Raw genomic sequence first — 21,786 nt, forward strand, 5'->3', positions numbered from 1 at the left:
AGAAACACAACTTTCAGGAAATGCAGCCTAAAGTTCAGCCTATTGTTTTTTCCTATGTCACCTCTTCAGAGGGCCCCATATTTAAATTTAGGGTCTTCTTTCCCTTCAAGACGTCTCTTCTGGTTTCTTATTTTCTACCTCCTCTCCTTTAGCAGGTCTTCAACTGACTTTTCAGCTGCAGAGACCAGCTGTAAATCTATTATTCTCAAGAAGTTTCCTATTTTAAAGCCTATTCTTTGTAACATGTTCATCTTGCCTACGTTCCCATTATTAAAGACAAGAATTGCATCCCTAAGTTGTAATTCTCACAACTCTGGCAGATGAAAGTGTGGTTTTAGGGCATTCTTTACGTATGAGTGTATTTAGAGACTCATTTTGAGTCCAGGCGTTTGCAATGAGCACACTTTTTTAGAAGTTCAGGACGGGCAGAAACCTGTAAGGGGGCTTGACAGCATCCAGGATACAATTTTGAAACCTTTACTTGTGAATGTAGTGGTTTTTTATCCCTCTGAGCCTGTAGATATCTACACCAGATAATGTGGCGCAGATGATGAATAGGACGTTTATCTGTTGACACCATGTGGAAAAGTGTAGCCCGTACTGCATTTATCTGGTAGCCTTGTCACAATGCACTTGCACTCTTTACGTTGAAGCGTTTCCTTTTAATTTCGCCGAACTTTGTCTTGACTTTTCTACATGCTGAATCAGTTCTCTGTGAGTATTGTGTCCGTCAACGCTTTTTTCGTCTTTCAACTTTTTGATTCACAAATGATCTATAAAACCAAAGAATATGTATCACAGCTTTCAAGACGTATCCCGTGTACGTTTGCTTGCAAGTAAGCCACAGAATCGCTGTTCAACGACCTAGTATCGAAATGTTGCTTCAAAAAGTGGGCGTGGCAGATAGGGCCCGTCACACATTTAATTATTTTTCAGGCATTTCGGTTGCGATTTCAGTTTAGGAACATATTGTCCATAAGCTCTGCTAATAAATAAAAAATAACTGAAAAATTGACTTTTTCTGTCAATTTCGTCTGCGTCCCCAGGAAACTGTTCGTTTAATTTAAGACGCCCTACATTTTCACTGACGATAGTAATGTCGTCAGTGAATCTTATCGCTGGCATTCTATTCACCTTAAATTTTACTCCCACCTCTGAATCTTTCATTAATTTCCATCATTGCTTCATTCATGTCTGATAAACATTTTAATCCGAGCACTTCATTCTTAATCTTCCATTCTTACTGTTCAATCTTGATCCTTGTACGTATTTCATGTCATCCATCTTTCCCTAAAATTTACAACTATTTTCCTGAAAGTTTCGAATATGTTGCGAGCACCAGGGAACGTTATTTTTAAGTCGAAAACTTTGCGAACGTGTCTTCATTTCTCCACCAGTCTTGCATCCATTAGCAACCGCAACCTCAGATCAGCGCCTCTGGTACCTTTGCTAAAGCCAAACTGGCTATCAACTAACAGAATTTTCATTCTTGTACACATTATTCTTGTAAGTACTTTGGACGCACGAACAGCTGAGTTGATTGTGCTATAGTTCTGACATTTACCTGCCTTTGCTATCTTCGGGATGTGTACATGATAATTTTCAGAAAGTCTGATGATGTATCTCTAGGCTCGTAGATTCTGCAAACCAAACCGAATATTTTCTTAGTTACCGATTCCTCCATTGATTTTGGAAATTCCGAAGGTATGTTATCTATGCCTTCTGCATTATTTGATCGTAAGTCTTCCAAAGTAGTGTTAAATTCCGACTCTAATGCTGGATTCACTCTGTCTTCCATATAGACTTCCATTTCTTCTTCTGTCACATTGTCAGACATTTCTTTCACCTCGTAGACGGCTATCTGCTCTCTTCTCTGGCACTCTTTATGTTGAAGCGTTTCCTTTTAATTTCACCGAAGGCTGTCTTGGCTTTTCTACATGCTGAATCCGTTCTTGGGGAAAACATTTCTTTTTCTGTTTTTTACCATCTTTCCTGCAGCTATTTCACCTTGGCTTCCTTGAACTTACTATTTACGACGGCGTTCAATAAGCAGTTTTTCTCTGCCATTTTCTGTTAAAAAATGCAGCATTTGTTGTGGGACGGACATCGTGGAATATTCACGCTTCAGCCCCTATAGTTTCATGAAGTTCCGATTGGTAGTGGCGCTGTACTTCGCCTTCAAAATGGCATCTGTAATGGAGGTGTGTTCCAGGCACCTTTCTTTTTTTTTTTTGGCGAAAAACCAGAGCAGCGCAGAAATTCATAGGCGCTTGCAGAATGTCTACGGATTCCTGAAAATTAACGATGAATCGTTGAGTGAAGCACAAACCTGCTCTATCTCCCGCGTGCTGGCCGGCCGCACACAACCGAGACTCTTGCAAAGTTGGAACGTGCAGACACTCTCACTCGAGTTGATCGACGGATCACAATGAAACACCTCGCTCCACAACTGTACGTCTCTGTTGGTAGTTCTGACACACTCGTCCACTAGTAGTGGTACTCATAGGTGTGCACGAGCTGGATTTCTGGCCACCTAGCAGAAGGCCATAAAGAGCAACGAAGAAGTTGCTTACGCATTACTAGGCTGATCGTTCAATTTTTAGTCGAACATTGTCATAGGCGATAAAACAAGGGTTCACCTCTTCGAACCGGAAGCAAAACGGCAGCCCATGGAATGGCCTCACACCACCTCTCCTCCGAAGAAAATGTTTAAAGCCGTACTCTCAGCCTGTAAAGTCATGGAGACTGTCTTTGGGGACTCTGGAGAGGCTATTCTGTTTGATGTCCTAACTCATGGTGCAAAGATCAACTTTGGAGTGTATTGTGTTGCCCTCGGGAATTTGAAGAAATGACTTTAGCCTGTTCGTCACACGAACTTCTCCTTCTCCATGACAACGAAGGGCCTCAAAAGTCTGAGCACCCGAGAGGAGCCCATAAATTTTCTTGAGAACTTTTAACAGTGCAGCGCGTCACCAATAGTGAATAATTTAATGATTATAAAAAATCCGCCTCGATTGCAAACAGAAACCGGATGCTGACCTAGGTTTCGGCGCGGATAACCACGCCTTCTTCGGAAAAGACTAAAACTACAAACAGCCTAAAGAGGCATGGTCCAACTTTTGGGCTTTCTGTATTAATGTTGAACCATGCGTCTTTAGGCAGTTTGTAGTTTTAGTGTGTTCCGAAGAAGGCGTGGTTATCCGCGCCTAAACCTAGGTCAACATCCGGTTCCTATTTGCAGTCGAAGCGGATTCTTTATGATCATCATAAAGTTCCATTGTACTGTTCTTCCTCATCCACCCTACAACCCGGATATCGCACCTTCCGACTCCTATCTGTTTGGTCCAACGAAGGATGCACTCCACGGAAAGAAGTACATGGTTGATGGGTAGGTTATTGATGCAGCAAGATGTTGACTCCGACGTCGACCAAGAGAGTGGTACCACGCCGTTAAACAGGCCCTCTCAGTAAGGTGGCGTAAGGACGTCGCACTGAACAGAGATTATGTTGAAAACTAGGCTTCTGTAGCCAAAAGAGTGGGGAATAGTGTGGTGTACTGGAATCCCGAATAAAATCAACCGGCTTTCAGTAAAAAATGTGTTGCAGTAGTTATAGAACGTCCTCGTGTTTCATTCCTACGTAGCTCATATTATTGTATTCTTTCTTTTTCTAGACATTTTCGTACTTCATTCCTTCGCCATTTTCTTCTTTGTTTGTCTGTCCAATGTGAGTTATTGATATTTTTGGAGATTTACATTCCTCTTCAACTACTCTTCCTATTGTGAAATTCATTATCATAGCACCTACAGCCTAAGAGAACTGCAGAAGCACCTCATTACACCACAGCATTTGAGAATCCCACTTCTTTCCACACTGATTCTTTATTTCATCTACTTATAAGCATCACCAAATTGTGTTTAGAGTCTGTATCTGCTGAATTTGGAATCTCTATCTGACCATGACGTAATCAATCTGGAATTTCCCGTTTTTCCTGGCCTTTTCCAAGTGTGCCTCCTCTTCTTGCAATTTGGGAAAAGTATATTCCAGAGAACTATACTGATAAAAAACTATACTGATAAAATAAAAAAAGGTCATCCACATGAGTGCTAAAAGGAATCTGATAAACTTCGGTTACGCGATAAATCAGTCAAACCTATAGGCCGTAAATTCAACTAAATACATAGGAATTAGAATTATTAACAACTTAAACTGGACGGAACACATAGAAAATGTTGTGGACAATACTAACCAAAGACTGCGTTTTTAGGACACTCAGAAAATATAACAGATCTGTTAAAGAGACTGCCTACACTACGTTTGTCCGTCCTTCTTTAGAATACTGCTGCGCGGTATGGGATCCCTACTACGGGTTGAAGGAGTATATCGAGAAAGTTCAAAGAAGGGCAGCACGTTTTGTATTATTGCGAAATAGGGCAGAGAGTGTCACTGAAATTATACAGGATTTGAAGTCGACATCATTAAAACAAAGACGTTTTCGTTGCGGCAGAATCGTCTCACGAAATTTCGGTCACCAATTTTCTCCACCGAATGCGAAAATATTTTGTTGACACCGATCTTCTTAGGGAGAAAAGATCATCATAATAAGATAAGGGAAATCATAGCTCGCTCAGAAAGATATAGGTGTTCATTTTTTCTCTGTACGAGATTGGAATAATAGAGAATTATTATGAACCTGGTTCGATGAACCCTCTGCCAGGCACTTAAATGTGGTTTGCAGAGTATCAATGTAGATGTAGATGAAAAAACAGACCTACATAGGAAGCTATCTAAAGTGAAGAAATGTGTTTGATAATGTTCAGACCCATCGATAGTCTGCTGGATGTATTGAGTAAAGGTGGCGAACTGGACTTCGAACGTTAATTTAACGTAAAACGTATGCTCACTAAGACGAGTGAATTCATTAATAGTAAGGAAACGCTTTATAATTGAACATAAAATGTACACAAAAATCGGGGTAGCTGACTGACGTAGATAATAGACCTATTACAGTTTGGACTGACTTCCCTGTCGTGTGGCGTGCGTTGTTGCTGGAGCGATTTGAGTGTTGATCAGCATTGAGTTCATATGAATGTAACGGTTTGATTTATTTTGACAACACTATTGGCCAGTTGCCATAAAAGGTCTGTTTCTTATATGCAAGCAGACCAGAACAGTTTCTTCCAATGTAGGTTTAAATGAAGAAAGAAACTGTAAAGGGACTTCACTCCTTCTTAATCAATACCGTTGCACAACTCATCATTAGATTATGAGGACCCACGTAATTTCATTAAAGCGCTTTTACAATATGAGTTGATGATACAACGACATGTCTTACCGAAGGATCTTCGTCTTCTGCCAATCCAGGTTTAAACTTAGTTCCTGATCCAGCCTAGCCATCACTTCCTCAGCATTCACACACTCCTTCTTACGGGATTACATTTCATCGCTCGACGAGGGATTGTCCAACTTGACATAGGTAATATTGTCTGTCCTCCTTTCGTTGGATTGCTATGCCAGTTAATTGCTGTACCCCTCGTTCTTCCCTTATTGCTTCATTTCTTCCTTTGTCTTCTCTTGTGCAAACTTCACACGTCTAAGGACCTTCATTTCTGATGTCTTAAATTATCTTAGATCTACAGATTTTTATTTCCATCTGCTCCATATTGTACTGTGGGTAATGCTGTGACTTTATAAAATTTCGGTTCGGTTTCTCTTATCGTTTTACCCTTTAAAGTTTATATAATCGTGCCACATGTATGTCGATAGGTGTTAATTTTCTAATTCATGTCTCTTTCTTTCTCAAAAGGTGTTTCACATACTGGAAATGGGACACCTGCTGCGTTATTACTTTTATTACGCTTCTTTAGTTCTTCTCTTATGGAAGGCCATCAAATTTATTTCCAGGATTAAATCAACAAGCAGTCTCTAAATAACAAATTTTGTGAGACATATTCAATCACAGAACGATATATTTCAGACGAGTGTTCAACTGGCTGCATGAATAGCGACACCGACTGGTGTTAAATAGGCAACAGGCCGTTTGAAAGGTTCATGTAGGTCTCCATTTTGTGAAAGACCCTAAGAAATGTCTGTTGACTCAACCATTATTCGTGTAAATAACTACAAAGAATATTTATTTTCATTGTTGGGGCTGACGTACAAGAAAAGCGGTTCGGTCCCCAGGTAGATTCAATTTACTCATTAGAATCAGCCAAGAGAAAGGGAACGTTATTTTTGTTCTTTCAGTGAAAGAATGGAGGTGAAATCACCTCAACATATATTCGTATGAATGATGCACACGTCTTATTCACTAAACTGTAATTTTCGGGCCTTATATTAACTGACCACAGACTAACTCACTAACAAATTGACTCAAACTAATCACATGTATGTGGGACACAGGTGGAACCGAATAATAAAAGGCTTACTGGATGCCAAATCATCTGACGCATTTGCAAAGAAATGATTGATTTTATTGTACTACACTGATAACGGGAAAGTGCAAGGAAACCGTGGGTACCCCACAAATATAATTTTGGCTAAAAACCTGCATGCATGCACCAAAGTGACTGAACTCACAAAGGAACACTTGTTAAGGCGCGTCAGTTTTACTCGCGGGCGGTTGTTACTGACGTCGCAGAACTATAGAAACACAGCTGAAGAACACAAGAAGAGCAGTAGGGCCCTATACCAAATGACATTCAAAGGAGTGCTTAGTATCGACAATGTCGGTTCACAAAGAAACCTTGATAAAGAATGAGAAATTACACATCCAGATTGTCGGGAACAGCATTAGATCAGTATCTGGGACAGGGGTAGGTAGGTATTTTACACGGTGAGCAATGTGAAACATTTTCCAGTACCACATGCAAGTAACCAGAAACAAAAGTTGTCTTAATTATGGAAATCACATTTGTAAATTATCAAAATGTCGGAGAAACATTACTGAAGCAATTATATGGAAAAAGATGCACTCTAAAAAACCTGTTTCAAACTATAAGACGTAATAAATAGCCACCCATCCACACGTGGTCGCTATCCCGAAGAAATATCGACTAATATAATTAAAAATGCCTAAATACCCTAAATTATGTAAATTCGTATTAAAACAAATTGAACTATTAAAACAAATTGCACTGAGAAAAGACTGGAAAATCTTCCGTTACTCCCTGACTAGCCGCAACATTCTAACAGCCCTCAACACCGGTGGTCAGTCCCAGCGCAGCAGAAAAAACTTACTAGTCTGGTCTTGTTCTGACCAGCCCCAAGAACAGTATCAGGGTGTCCGTTGTTTCTCGTGGAGCCTCGCTGGCCTAAACATATCCCGTCAAAACCCGACGGTCAACGCGAAACATGTAGCCCAGTGTCAACTTCTGCTACTATATCCGCTTGACCTCTCTGGCAAGCGATCTCCATGTCTGTTCACAGAGCCGAACATATGGAGTTTACGTCCTTTGCGAATCAGTCGGTTTCTGAAACATTCTGTCCGATTGCTGTAACTTGTTACTATCAATAGCAAGGAACGTGCGGGATAAACATGCCTTTAACTTTCAAATGTCACTCATTTCTCTGTTTCTCACATTTTAATCTTTTAAAGCGGAAGAAGGTTTAACCTGTCTAGTCTTGTGAAACAAGTTGGGCTAGTCTTCGGGTGATGCGTTTCAATTAGATATTTTTCTGCCTCCGTATCATCCTCGGAAGTTTGGGAATTGAATAATCTCTGCCATTAATTTCTATATTACCTAATAGATTAATTAGCCGTGCATGTGTAGCAGGCCGGCCGGAGTGGCCGTGCGGTTCTAGGCGCTACAGTCTCGAGCCGAGCGACCGCTACGGTCGCAGGTTAGAATCCTGCCTCGGGCATGGATGTGTGTGATGTCCTTAGGTTAGTTAGGTTTAATTAGTTCTACGTTCTAGGCGACTGATGACCTCAGAAGTTAAGTCGCATAGTGCTTAGAGCCATTTGAACTATGTGTAGCATAAGTATCACTAAGTTTTATTTACTTCTGTTACATTTTGTAGAAGATTAAAGTGACGTATTACATCTAACTTCCAAATATCAATTTATTGTGGTAGTATCACATTCTGAGCATTTGGGCTTCTCCTTTCTCATTTTCCAATGTTTTACTTTGCAAATTTCTGCATACTATATGTACTGTTTCAGATACTTCTTTGTTCGTTCTATGCTAATGTTCGTCATCAGTAACTGTCTTTACTTCAGGAATACTCCTTTCACTTAACCCAGACTGTGATTAATATTTTTCCTGCTTTGAACATCTTTTTGTACAAGAAATCCTCCGAGTTTATCTTCTACACGTATATTTACCGGGCTTTTGTTTTCTGGTTACTACTATTGCCGTTTTACGTCAGTCCGATTATGTGTTAAATGACCCATAACATCCTCTAAATTCGCCATAATTTCTGTACGAAAACCCATCTCATTTGTAAATTTTAACGTTACCATCTACTTTTCTTAATCCTTTGTTATCGAAATTCTCTTCTGTTTTCTTCAGTTCCGCTTCGACATGGAAATTAAACATCTGAGGTGACTACGTGCAATTCACAAACATGTCAGCTTTTATTTCGAGCGTTCTTTACTTATGCCTTTCTTACATCTCCTCACTTTTATAGTGTATCGGGCTAGGAGCGATCATGTTCGCGATTTCTAGTGTTTAATTAGTACAACTGAAGCACATAAAATATACATTTATAGAATTAAAGCGATTATCTGAGCTTGATGTATGTAGTCTTTACCATCTGTACGTACGATGGTCCCGTGCACTGCAGATAACATTTCACATCTGAGGGATTTGTACGAAAACGAAACTGGACACGAAGTAGTATGAGAAGGGATATGCGATAGTCTAAAACAGGAATGCAAGTATGTACAGGCAGAATTTCAGTTAAGCGGACAAAGGGGAGTTTGGTGCCTTCTATGAAAAAGGAGGGTAGCTTACAAATTAAATGGATGGGTAGATATCAGGAACGATTTCATCATCTGGGTAGGTATGCCTGTTGAAGTTAGCTAGGAAAAGGAGATGGGGTATGTGGAGTTCTAACGAAGGTGGGGCGTGATGAGAGAGACCAGGATTCGCGAGGACAGGGGATAAAATAAATTGCTGGGATTCCATTTCGCAGAGTCTATCGGACTGGTAAAGACATTCCTGGTGCTGGAGATGTTCGAATTTCATCATGTAGAACAGTGACCTTCGGGTAGCGTCTTTGATTCATTATTAAAATGTCTTCGGTCCGGGGTTCGAATCCCGCCGCTGTTTAAATTTTGATTAATAGTCAGGATAAGAGGTCTCCCTTATTATGTCAACGTCAAAGAGGGCGGAGGAGCAGACAGTGGTTCAGGGCACTCTCTTGTCCTAGGGGTGGGAAAATGCCCCTGAAGGTGGAAGAATCAACAAAGATCAACGGCATGAGGAAGGCAATGGAAACCACTGCATTAACGTGTATCCACAGGCCTGTAATTGAAGAAGTGTCATCATGATCTATGCTTTAGCAAAAGACTCCGGAATAGTCCCCCCTCCTGGAGGGGACTGCCAATGGGGTGATTACCATGAGAAAAAGATTGAATAATCAACGAAATAATAACATTCTACGACTCGGGGCTTGGAATGTCAAAGCCTGAACGAGGTAGGGAAACTAGAAAATCTGAAAAGGGAAATGCAAAGGCTCAATCTAGATATAGTAGGGTCATTGAAGTGAAGTGGAAAGAAGACAAAGATTTCGGGTCAGCAGCAGAAAATGGTATAACGGGAGTAGGATTCACTATAAATAGGAAGATAAAGCAGAGAGTGTGTTACTGTGAACGGTTCAGTGACAGGGTTCTTCCTATCAGAATCGGCAGCAAACCAACACAATGATAGTTCAGGTATACATGTCGACGTCGCAAGCTGAAGATGAAGAGATAGAGAAAGTTTGTGATGATATTGAAAGGGTGATACAGTATGTAAAGGGAGATGGTGGACTGGAATGCAGTTGTAGGCGAAGGAGTAGAAGAAAAGGTTACAGAAGAATATCGGCTTGGGGCAAGGAATGAGAAAGGAGAAAGATTAATTGAGTTCTGTAATAAACTTCAGCTAGTAATACCGAATACTCTGTTCAGGAATCACAAGAGGAGGAGGTATACTTGGAAAAGACAGGGTAATACCGGAAGATTTCAGTTAGATTACATCATGGTCAGACAGAGATTCCAAAATCAGATACTGGATTGTAAGGCGTACCTAGGAGCAGATATAGACTCAGATCACAAGATAGTAGTGATGAAGAGTAGGCTGAAGTTTAAGACATACGCAAAGAAGTGGGATACGGAAGTACTAAGGTATGACGAGATACGATTGAAGTTCTCTAAGTTTATATATGCAGAAAAAGGAATAGCTCAATAGGCAGTACAGTTGTAGAGGAATGGACATCTCTAAAAAGAGCCACCACAGAATTCGGGAAGGAAAACATGGGTACAAAGAAGGTAACTGCGAAGAAACCGTGGGTAACAGAAGAAATACTTCAATTGATCGATGAAAGGAGGAAGAACAAAAATGTTCCGGGATATTCAGAAATAAAGAAATACAAGTAACTGAGGAATGAAATAAATAGGAAGTGCAGGGGGAAGCTAAGACGAAATGGCTGCAGGAAAAATGTGAAGACATCGAAAATGAAATTATTGTCCGAAGAACAGATTCAGCATTCAGGAAAGTCAAAACAACCTTCGGTAACATTAAAACCAGGGGTGATAACATTAAGAGTGCAACGAGAATTCCACTGTTAAATGCAGATGAGAGAGCGGATAGGTGGAAAGAATACATTGAAAGCCTCTGTGAGAGGGAAGACTTGTCTGATGTGATAGAAGAAGAAACAGGGATCGATTTAGAAGAGACGGTGGACCCGGTATTAGAATCAGAATTTAAAAGAGCTTTTTAGTACTTAAGATCAAATAAGGCAGAAGGGCTAGATAACATTTCTATCAGAATTTATAAAATCGTTTGGGGAATTGGCAACAAAACGACTATTCACGTTGGTGTGTAGAATGTATGACTCTGGCGACATACCGTCTGACTTTCGGAAAAAAAATTATCCACATAATTCGGAAGACGGCAAGAGATGACAAGTGCGATAATTATCGCACAATCAGTTTAACAGCTCATGCATCCAAGTTGCTGACAAGAATAATATACGGAAGAATGGAAAAGAAAACTGAGGATGCGCTAGATTACGGTTTGGCTTCAGGAAAGGTAAAGGCACGAGAAAGGCAATTCTGACGATGTGGTTAATAATGGAGTAAGACTAAAGAAAAGACACCTTCATAGGCTCTGTAGACCTGGAAAAAGCGTTCGACAATGTAAAATGGAGCAAGATGTTCGAAATTCTGAGAAAAATAGCGGTAAGCTATAGGGAGAGACGGATCATATACGATATGTCCAATAGCCAAGAAGGAATAATAAGAGTGGACGACCAAGAACGAAACGCTCGTATTAGAAAGGGTGTAAGACAAGGATGTAGCCTTTCGCCGCTACTGTTCAATCTGTCCATCGAGGAAGCAATGATGGAAATAAAAGAAGGTTCAGGAGTGGTATTAGAATTCAAGGTGAAAGGATATCAATGATACGATTCGCTGATGACATTTCTGTCTTGAGTGAATGTGAAGAAGAATTACATGGTTTCCTGAATGGAACGAACAGTCTAATGAGTACAGAGTATGGATTGAGAGTAAAGAAAGACGAAGATAATGAGAAGTAGTAGAAATGAGAACAGCGAGAAACTGAAGATCAGGATCGATGGTCACAAAGTAGATAAATGTAGACGTCGTGTGACTAGGGCTCCCGTCGGTTAGACCGTTCACCGGCTGCAAGTCTTTCGATTTGACGCCACTTCGACGGCTTTCACGTCGATGGGTATGAAATAATGATTAAGTAGGACAATACAACACCCAGTCCCTGAGTGGAGAAAATCTCAGACCCGACCGGGAATCGAAAGGATTGACATTCTGTAGCACTGTCCACTCAGCTACCGGGGGCGGACACGAAGTAGATGAAGTTAAGGAATTCCGCTACCTAGGCAGTAAAATAAAGAGTGACGGACGGAGCAAGGAAGACATCAAAAGCAGACTAGCAATGGAAAAAAGGACATTCCTGGCCAAGAGAAGTCTACTAATATCAAATATCAGCCTTAATTTGAGGAAGAAATTTGTGAGAATGTACGTCTGGACTACAGGATTGTATGGTAGTGAAAGATGGACTTTGGTAAAACAGGAACAGAATCGAAGCATTTGAGATGTTGAAAATTAGGTGGACTGATAACTTAAGGAATGAGCAGGTTCTGTGCAGAATCGGACAGGAAAGGAATACGTGGAAAACAATGATAAGGAGAAGGGACAGGATGATAGGACATCGGTTAAGACATGAGGAAATGATTTCCATGGTACTAGAGGCAGCTGTAGAAGGTAAAAACTGTAGAGGAAGACAGAGATTGGATTACATCCAGCAAATAATAGAGGACGTAGGTTGCAAGTGCTACTCTGAGATGAAAAGATTAGCACAGGAGAGGAATTCGTGGCGGGCCGCATCAAACCAATCAGAAGACTGATGACCCAAAAACAAAACAAAAAAACCGCATTCGGATTGGTGGATGAGGGCGAGTGCAGCACATGGCGCTCAAGGATTTGGACGGACTAATGGAACTTCGAAGGGGCGGAGATATATGCAACACTTGCATAGTTTTCGTCGGGAGAGACAAAACTTGCATGGATTTAGCCCCAAGGTTTCGACGCTCAGAGGTGGGGCGGAGATATATGCAACACTTGCATAGGTTTCGTCGGGAGAGATAAAACTTACATAGATTTAGCCCCAAGGTTTCGACGCTCAGAGGTTTAAATACTTTCCACATGTTGCGCGTTTTCGTGTTAAAAGTTAGTAGGTAGAATTCCAGATTAGGGTATGGCTAATGCTACTGCAAAGTATGTTATTGTTTTATTTAGATGACATGGACAGTTGTGGTTAGTTAGGTGTCTCAGGAACATCTAGTTATTGTGGTTTTTCTTAAAATAAATGCTTGGTTTTTTGCAGAATCGATGGAGAGAATCCACGAGTTACAGTAGAAGGTGAAATACTGACTTGGAGGTGGAAGGATTATTTGGGGCAATCTTCTACAATTCAAACTGCGACGTGGCAAGTAAGTTGTCTTTACTTAAACGTGAGACTTCTCTGAGTACATCACTTTTTCCAGTGTTTTGGAACAAGACGTGAGCGAGGAAACTGGGCGATAGTTACGTAAAACTTCATTTTTCTTATAGAAGGTTTGTCTAGAAAAACTACCTTTGGTGCATTAGATATATCACTAAGGACATCACTTATTAAGGTAGAACAACTTTTCAGATTTCTGTTTGATTCCATCCACACCACATGACCTCCGTTTCTTAGAACTTTTTTTAACTGTATTAATTTCAATGTGGGCTGTTGCTACTACTACTTATTGTTCCTTGAAGTTTTATGGTATGTATATTCTCTTGCTTCTGTGAACCCTATATTACGTGCTCCATTCAGAAAGCGATTGTTAAAAATAGCCGCAGTTTATGAATTAGCAGTCTCAACATTGTCAATTAGTTTAATTGTTGTGGTGTTTTGTACACTGATTGATTGTTCTGTCCTCGTTTCACAATATCCCACGTAATTTAATCTTGTTACTTTTATTACTAATATCTGTCATGGCGCACAGATTTCTGGAATTTTAGCGATCTTTACTTAAAAGATTTTCTGTAGAATGCATGTAACGTCGGGTCTTGACTTGTTCTGACCCTCATGTAAATTTCCCTTTTCCTTTTTTCCTAATAAATTTGCGTTTAGTCGTCCACTGGACTTTCTGGATAACGTTTTGGGAAGGCAACTTTCAAATCTCGACAAAAATTCAATATAGAATACAGCGAATTTGACAACAGCATCTCTTTCTATCAATAACTCATCCCATATTCCTCTTGCAACTGATTCTTAAAAATTTGCGTCCTGCTCTCAAGAAAACTCACTGCTTTGTGTGTGAACATGCCTCAGAGCTGTAAGATGCCCGTTGTTTAAATTTGCATTTATTGTGCGCCATGGGTCATATAGACCAGTAACAATTGTATATACAGTAAACGGTTCAGCCTGAGCACTGTGTATACAAGTGTTCTCAACCAGGGGCTTGCTGTCTTGCTGCTGATGAGATGGAATATTCATTATTGATATCAGACGGGAACAGACAAATGATGATTGCAGTTAATTTCTTCTACCAGAATCTTTCAAAAAATCTACACTTAAATCTTCCGTTAACTACTGGTTAGTTGTTCTTGTTTGACAGGGAGTGGTAGCTCAATAATGCATGCAGAGTTCTCAAATTATCTTGACAGTTTCACACAGGGGACATGAAGACTGTTGCAGTTACAAAAGAAGTATTCTGCATAACAGTTCCCCAGCACATTACTCTAGTTTCTAACCTGTTTCTACACAAAAACTGTTTGTTTCGAAGTTATACGTATGTCGCAATTCCTCTTATTTCCACGCTAATTCTGCACAAAAACGACACTAGTCTATAAACCCCAATATTGGTGTTTAGAGAGGCACAGAACGTCTACTACGTCACAGTTTCCACATAACAAAAAACTGCGGTTTATTTGCAGAACACTTACGAAATGCAACAGGTCTATTAAGGAGACTGCCTACACCACGCTTCTCCGTCCTGGTGCGTGATGTAGAACCTGCATCAAATGTGATTGACGGAGGACATCGAAAAGTTCAGAGAATGGGAGCTGGTTGTGTATTATTGCGAAATAGGAGAGAGAGTGTCACGGATGTGCTACGTGAATGGGGGTGTCAATAATAAAAACGAAGGTGTCTCTCGTTACTGCACGACCTTCTCACGAAATTTTCATCAACAACTTCCTCCTCCGAATGCGGAAATGTTTTGTTGGCGCTCATCTGCATAGTGAGAAATGATCATGAGAATAAAAATAGTTCAAATGGCTCTGAGCACTATGGGACTTAACTGCTGTGGTCATCAGTCCCCTAGAACTTAGAACTACTTAAACCTAACTAACCTAAGGACATCACACACATCCATGCCCGAGGCAGGATTCGAACCTGCGACCGCAGCGGTCGCGTGGTTCCAGACTGTAGCGCCTAGAACCGCTCGGCCACTCCGGCCGGCTGAGAATAAAACAAGAGAAGCCAGAGCTCGCACGGAAAATTTAAGTTTTCGTTTTTCTCGCACGTTGTTCGAGAACGGAACGGTAGAGAAATAATTGAAGTTGGTCCGATGTACCTTCTGTTGGACACTTAGTTGGCATATACATGTAGACATAAATGTAATAATTTTTTTCAAGATTGCCTGTCTGTAATCTGATTGACTAAAATTGTGCACTCTGATTCATGACCGTTCCCACTGCAACCACTGAAAGGTTGTTGTCTCTGTTCATGAAGCATATGTTATTCTGGACTCTCCACAGATACTCCTCAGATACCTACGGTATGCTTAATGGAAAGAGGGGAGGGAGATTCTTATATGGGTGTGAAGATAGGCTACTTCCGTTAAGCATCAAGTTGGCATGGTTGTAGTGTTCAGCTAACCTGGGTGCCCTATCAGTGTTAGATTCTTTGGTTTCGTGCATGGCGTTAGGATGGTCATTTCAAGTCGGATCTAGACCCTCTGCATGGATGCATCCAAGAATGTTGGTGGATAATGCTTTGGCATCAGAAGCGGAACTTCTCTGAGGTCTGGCATGGCGTGGAAGAGAGACTGTGTCACCCGAAAAGAGATAATACATTTTCACCATTAGTTGAATTCAGCTGGTGAGCAGCTATGGACAATTCCAAGTCCACAGCAATAGTATAGGTGGAGAAGGATTTGATCCATTCCTAGCGGACAAAATTGTATAGGATGGGATGATTGAGGGAGATTTTGTTTCAGTGGAACCAGAAGGATCCACACCGCCTGTAGCCGGCACGTGAGTGTGTTTGCGAGGTACCTCATGACGCAGTTCCAGTACTCCATGCAGTCACAGCCCCCTCTGACGGCGCCCAGGCTGTAGCTCTCCGCCTCGTTGTCTGAGACGTCCGGCGCTGTCGCCGCAGATCGCAGCAGCAGCAGTAGCAGCAGCAACAGCAGACCCCAGGCCCGCATGTCGGGTACGTTTCTGCACACACGAAACAGTAATGGTCAAAGCACTGCAATGGAAGTAAACACGTAAAGCGCACGAAACAGTTGTAGTGAACACTCATTTGTAGGGAACTAATAGTATGTGTACAGCAGACGAATCGGCGCTCCTGACATGTGGACATAAGGTACAGTCTTCACTGCACGGTAACCTCAGAATCTGTACTGGATCTTCGAGTGTCCTCGCGCACACCGTGGAAAACACAGCTCTGACGCAGGGAACACTCCAATGCCCATGTCGTACAGTATCTGGGTTTTTAAGGGAGCAGCGGGAATGCGTAAGTACAATGTTTACAGTAAGACTGTACTGTTCAAAGAACTGTAGATGACAGGTGCGCTCATTCGCCATTTCATATCGTAACGGCGGTTAAATGGATTACTGTGCAGCAGGTCAATCGTTCTGTCAATGGCTGTCAGTGTGCTCTCCTGTGTCAACCTTCTCATCTCCTTGTATGACTTGCACCCCCAAGTCTTTAATTATTTGTCGGATATATTCCTATCTTTGTCTTCTCCTGTAGTTTTTACTCCCTACAATCCCTTCTGGTGACCTTCCTCCTTCTTCTTCTGGATTTCAACGTTTAGGCTCTTGTGCCTGTTTCGCCTTCACTTCTCACTGCTACCTCGTTCTGTGTCTTCCTACCTACGCCCCTTCTTCGTCTTGCCTAGTACAGCAGCATGGCCTGACGTTTGAAACGGGGGGGGGGGGGGGGGGAATCCCTTCTAGTAAAATGGAAGTTATCCCCCCATGTCTTAACACATGTGCCATACTGTTCCTTCTTCCTGTCAGTATTTTACGTTTCTTCCTTTCTTCACAGATTCTGTGGAGAACCTCCTCATTCCTTATCTGTCCACCTAATTTTCAACATCCTTCTACGCCAACACATTTCAAACCCTCCGATTTTCTTCTTTTCCCGTTTTCCCACAATCCACGATTTAGTAATGACGCTGTGATCCAAAAGTTCATTCTCAGAAATTTCTTGAAAAAGGCCGATGTTTGATACGAGTGTTCTACTTTCGGACACGTTTGCCGTCTTTTACGTGCTATTCTGCTTTTCACGTCCGACTTGCTTCGCCCGTCAATTGTTGCTTTGCTTCCGAAGTCTACTACGTGGTTCGTTATTTTGATGGAAGACTTCTCTCTGGTCTCAATTTGCTATACGTCATTACTTTTCTTTTTCTTTATTCCTAATTCATATTCTGCGCTCAGTTAGTTATTTATCCCATTCAGATCTCCTGTACATTATTTTTGTCAGCAACTTGGATGCGGCAGTTCTTGCACTTATTTGCCCATGCTATCTTCGTAATGGTGTGGACAATATTCTTCTGAAAACCTGATGGTATGTCTTCAGACTCATAGATTCAGCAAACCGACGTGAACAGTCGTTTATTGTCCAGTTTCGTCAAGGATTTTGTCAATGCCTTCCGTTTTATTTGATCGCAAGTCTTCGAAATCTCTATTAACTCTGACTGTAATGCTGTATCTCCTATATCTTCTCTATTTCAATCAAATCACAGACAGCTCTCCCCCGTCACAGAGGCTTTAAACGTACGCTTTTTACCTATCTTATCTCTCCTCTGTATTTAACAATACTCGTATAATTCCTCTTGGATAATGCATCACAGTATTCGACACTACGTGTTTGAAAATCACAATTTTTGCAAGTTGTCCAAAACAAAGATTTAGCTGCGAATACGAAGATTCTGGACACGGACGAGATATATATCAAAGCCACTGAATTTGACGAAAATCTTAGTTTAACGTAATATAGTCCCTTATAGTAGTAGAAAATTATTGCCTGAATTTATAAGACAAAATTACACTCTGATGACTATCTGTGACATGATTATATAGGTTTTTGACAGGTTCATTTTAGTGAATCACGTATTTTAATCTACTTACAAACATAATTTCTATTAAAATTGCATGTAGGAGCGAGATAGAGGTCTATTTTTTGCAATTTTCTCATATCTCCTTATATATTTCAGAAACTTTTAAAATAGTTGAATGAGTTTGATTTATTTTTGTTCACAACTATTGTCACATCTACTTTTCCTGTTTGGAAGTCTCAAGCTTGTCATATAAGCCCCTCTTACCTTAAGGAATTTCTTTAGCTTTTGCAGTATTTTTTTGTTAGTGTTTATATCTCCAAATTCGTGTCTTGTGTCTTTGATGTGGGTCAGTACTAAATGACCCATTACGTGTGTTGCAGAGGAAGGCATTCGTTGAATTGAACATCGAGATTATATCCAGTATGAACTGTATACTCAATTAGAAATTCACTATAAACTTTCCATAGATTCCAGAATTTGAGTAGAAGTCAAAGATGCTTTCAATAGTATGTGGTAATCTACTGCATAGGTTATTGCGAGTGGAAAAAAGCTCTTCTAATGTTATAAGATATAAAGGTGTCCTCATATTTTAGGAAATTTTACGTAAATATGGGGACATACAACGAGAACGTCAGGTTTTTAATAATATTTTTATTATTCTCTTAAAATTTCTATTTTTGTTGTTGGATACTTTGTCTTCATGTTACGACTGGTATCCATTAACAACAGCCCTTTGTATGTTGGTTTCCAATTCCAAGAGATGGTTTTCATCTTTCAATCAGCAGATAGCAATTTCTCACCTAGTATATAGCTTTCGTGTGGGTTCAAGTCCATAACTGAATGATAGGTAGTAAGTTAGCGTTTGATATAGCTACGACATTAACATGAGCACGAGAAATAGTAAGCAACGGTAGAATTAGTATAGTACATACCTGACTGAGAATTTATAAACAATTGAGAGATAGAATGATTACGTAAAACAAAAAGAAGTAACACAAAAATTGCTTATCCTTATGGTCCACCAACAATTAACGATTTTGCTACAGCTATCAATTAACTTTACAGCCACGTAAAAGATCATGGCAAGCTAAAATCCTAGTTTAATCGCTTGGAAATAGTTGAAGGTGTGCTGTGCAGCTGTAGAGGAGAAAGTCATACTAATAATCACCGGTTATTTGTCTGTAGTACTTAACGAATGAGAGAGACGATACAAGAAAGTAAATAACCGAAAATTTCGAAGATGATCCTTCATTAAAACTGTTGTATTAGGTGCACGCATCTCGTGGTCGTGCGGTAGCGTTCTCGCTTCCCACGCTCGGGTTCCCGGGTTCGATTCCCGGCGGGGTCAGGGATTTTCTCTGCCTCTGATGGCTGGGTGTTGTGTGCTGTCCTTAGGTTAGTTAGGTTTAAGTAGTTCTAAGTTCTAGGGGACTTATGACCACAGCAGTTGAGTCCCATAGTGCTCAGAGCCATTTGAACCATTTTTTTGTTGTATTAGGTAAATTCAAAACTGCTCATTGCCACATGTTCAGTTGAATAAAATCTGCACTTATGTGACCAGCTGTCCGTTTGTCACAGTATTACTTACGTATATCTGTAAAACGTAGAGATATGGTATTTCGTCATTAATGATCATACAATAATTGCAACAATTGTTAAATTTTCTTTAGAAGTGAAACGTACATTTGCACATGTTCGATGCTCGATAATTTTTATACAGCTTTATGAATTACAGTTCAGAATAAAAGACGTATATAGAATGGACGCTCAGAAAAGAACACGCACACAGTCACTTACATTAAAGCTTGATGCGTTGTGACAATAATATCAGAAAAGTAAGGCACATGATGTAACTACATTTGTCGCTTTATCGTTGTTTGCTCGGAATATTTGCAGATAACACTGTAAGTTAACTTACAAAGCTGTAATGTTAAAATGTCATTTAGGTTCAATACATTTTAAAAATATTCTTGACCTATCAGTAAAAGACTAGGAATCAGACCAAATATGCAGACATTTTTAACGTTAATCTTTTATTCAAAAGGTTTTTTGTTGTGTTTTTCCAATAACTGTACTTTATCTCCGAACTGCAATTGCGAAAGGTCTGAAAAAATGCCCTAATACGCTGCCAGACTCAACTTGTTTCCCAGCCATAAATACCTTTAGATATGTTTAGAATGTGAAAATCGGAGGGTAATAAGTCTAGCAAATCGGATGAATTTGACAAGAGTTCGTTCTTGTTAACCTTTGGTTTTATCAATTTCAAAACCCTTTTTGGGAAGGTAGGCACTTAGTCCTGATGTAATACTTTTTCTTGAGAAGTGCATTGTTCAACAGTTCGGACTGACGAGCTACTTATTATTCGCTAGTTATTGTTTTAGTCTTTAGATTATATTAGAATGGACTTATTTTTTCCAATATATTCATAGTGAGGAAATAATCCTGAATGTTGTTAGAAGAAAACGACATTCTTCGATAAATATCCGTCGTATAGAAAAGTGTCGTAAAGAAACTGTCATGTAATGTACCAGTTTACATCCCGTCGTCCTTAGGAAACTGAAGAAAGACTAATGAGGTGTCATGCTTTAGTTATTGTCGATTTTTTTGGCACGATATATGCTCCTCATTGTAAAAAACTGTGTTATAACTGAATATAAACGATACTATTCGCACTCATACGATATCGTGTTCAGAGGTATATCTTCCTGGCCGCTTGGAACGCTGTTGTCGCAGAGTGTAACAAAAATGAGCATAAGTATCACAACTGTATATGTTATACTGCGCTATACGTCACTCTGAGATTGTCCTCCTCTTACTCTGTCCATCGATTGTATATACGAACCCATTAAGGTAAAAAAGAACGGAGACGGCACTTTAGATTTACTCTGTAAGAGGTTTTGAAGCGGGAGTCAGTGGACCCTACCGCCATGTTAATTAGATCAGAACATGAACAGTCTGCCGGCATCGTTGAATGAAAGAATTTTTTACTGCTTCCAGTGTTGCCTGCTGAAGAGAATTAAAAGCAAGCACGATACGTTCCTGGATGTCCTGTTGGGTTGTTGGAATATCGCGACAGACAACGTCTTTAATGGATCCACTAAGAAAAAAGTCCAGAGGATTTAAATCACGAGACCTTGCAGGCCAAGTAACTGCTCCTCCTCAACCAATCCATCTGGCAGGATACCTTAGTTTCAGAACACGACGTGCACGCAAGGCACTATGTGCTGGACATCCATCGTGGTGATACCGCTTAAGCATTCTGGTTCTTAGCGGCACTTCATCCAGAAGAGGAGGAATAATTCGTCTGAGAAGTTGACATACGCTGTGCCGTTTAGACTACCATTGATGAAATAATGGTTAATAATTGTAGTACCAAGCATCCCACACCAGACGTTAATTCTCTATTGATGCTGATGTTCCACCTGTCTAAGCCATGGTGGGTTGTCGCTGAACCAATAATGCATATTCCTTGTATTTACCTGTCCTTTGTCTGAGAACGAAAACTCATCGGTAAATAAAACATTGGAGAAGAAGTTCGGGTTGGCGAGAACTTGCTGCTGTGCCCATTGACAGAACTGTACACGATTCTGGAAATCATTGCCATGCAATTGTTGATCTAGGTGTACATGGTAAAGATGGAACCAGTGTCGTGTAAGAATACGAAGTACCCTGGTTTTAGGAATGCCAAGCTCGTGTTCAAACTGTCGTGTGCCCATATGTGGATTCATAGCAACGGAAGCGAGAACAGTAATTTCGGCAGCTTCGTCTGTGCGA

At 40.4% G+C, this 21,786-nt stretch overlaps 1 protein-coding gene across 1 annotated transcript in view; it reads right to left on the minus strand.

Moving 5' to 3' along the window:
* Nucleotides 1–21,786, minus strand: part of LOC126474874 (chymotrypsinogen 2-like) — a 439,039-nt gene that overhangs the window by 104,955 nt on the left and 312,298 nt on the right. The window contains exon 3 of the mRNA XM_050102354.1: nt 15,995–16,162. Within this exon, the coding sequence (XP_049958311.1) occupies nt 15,995–16,162 (168 nt within the window). The remainder of the gene's footprint in view (nt 1–15,994; nt 16,163–21,786) is intronic.

The sequence above is a fragment of the Schistocerca serialis genome, chromosome 4, assembly GCF_023864345.2.
Source record: "Schistocerca serialis cubense isolate TAMUIC-IGC-003099 chromosome 4, iqSchSeri2.2, whole genome shotgun sequence".
NCBI classification, from domain to species: domain Eukaryota; kingdom Metazoa; phylum Arthropoda; class Insecta; order Orthoptera; family Acrididae; genus Schistocerca; species Schistocerca serialis.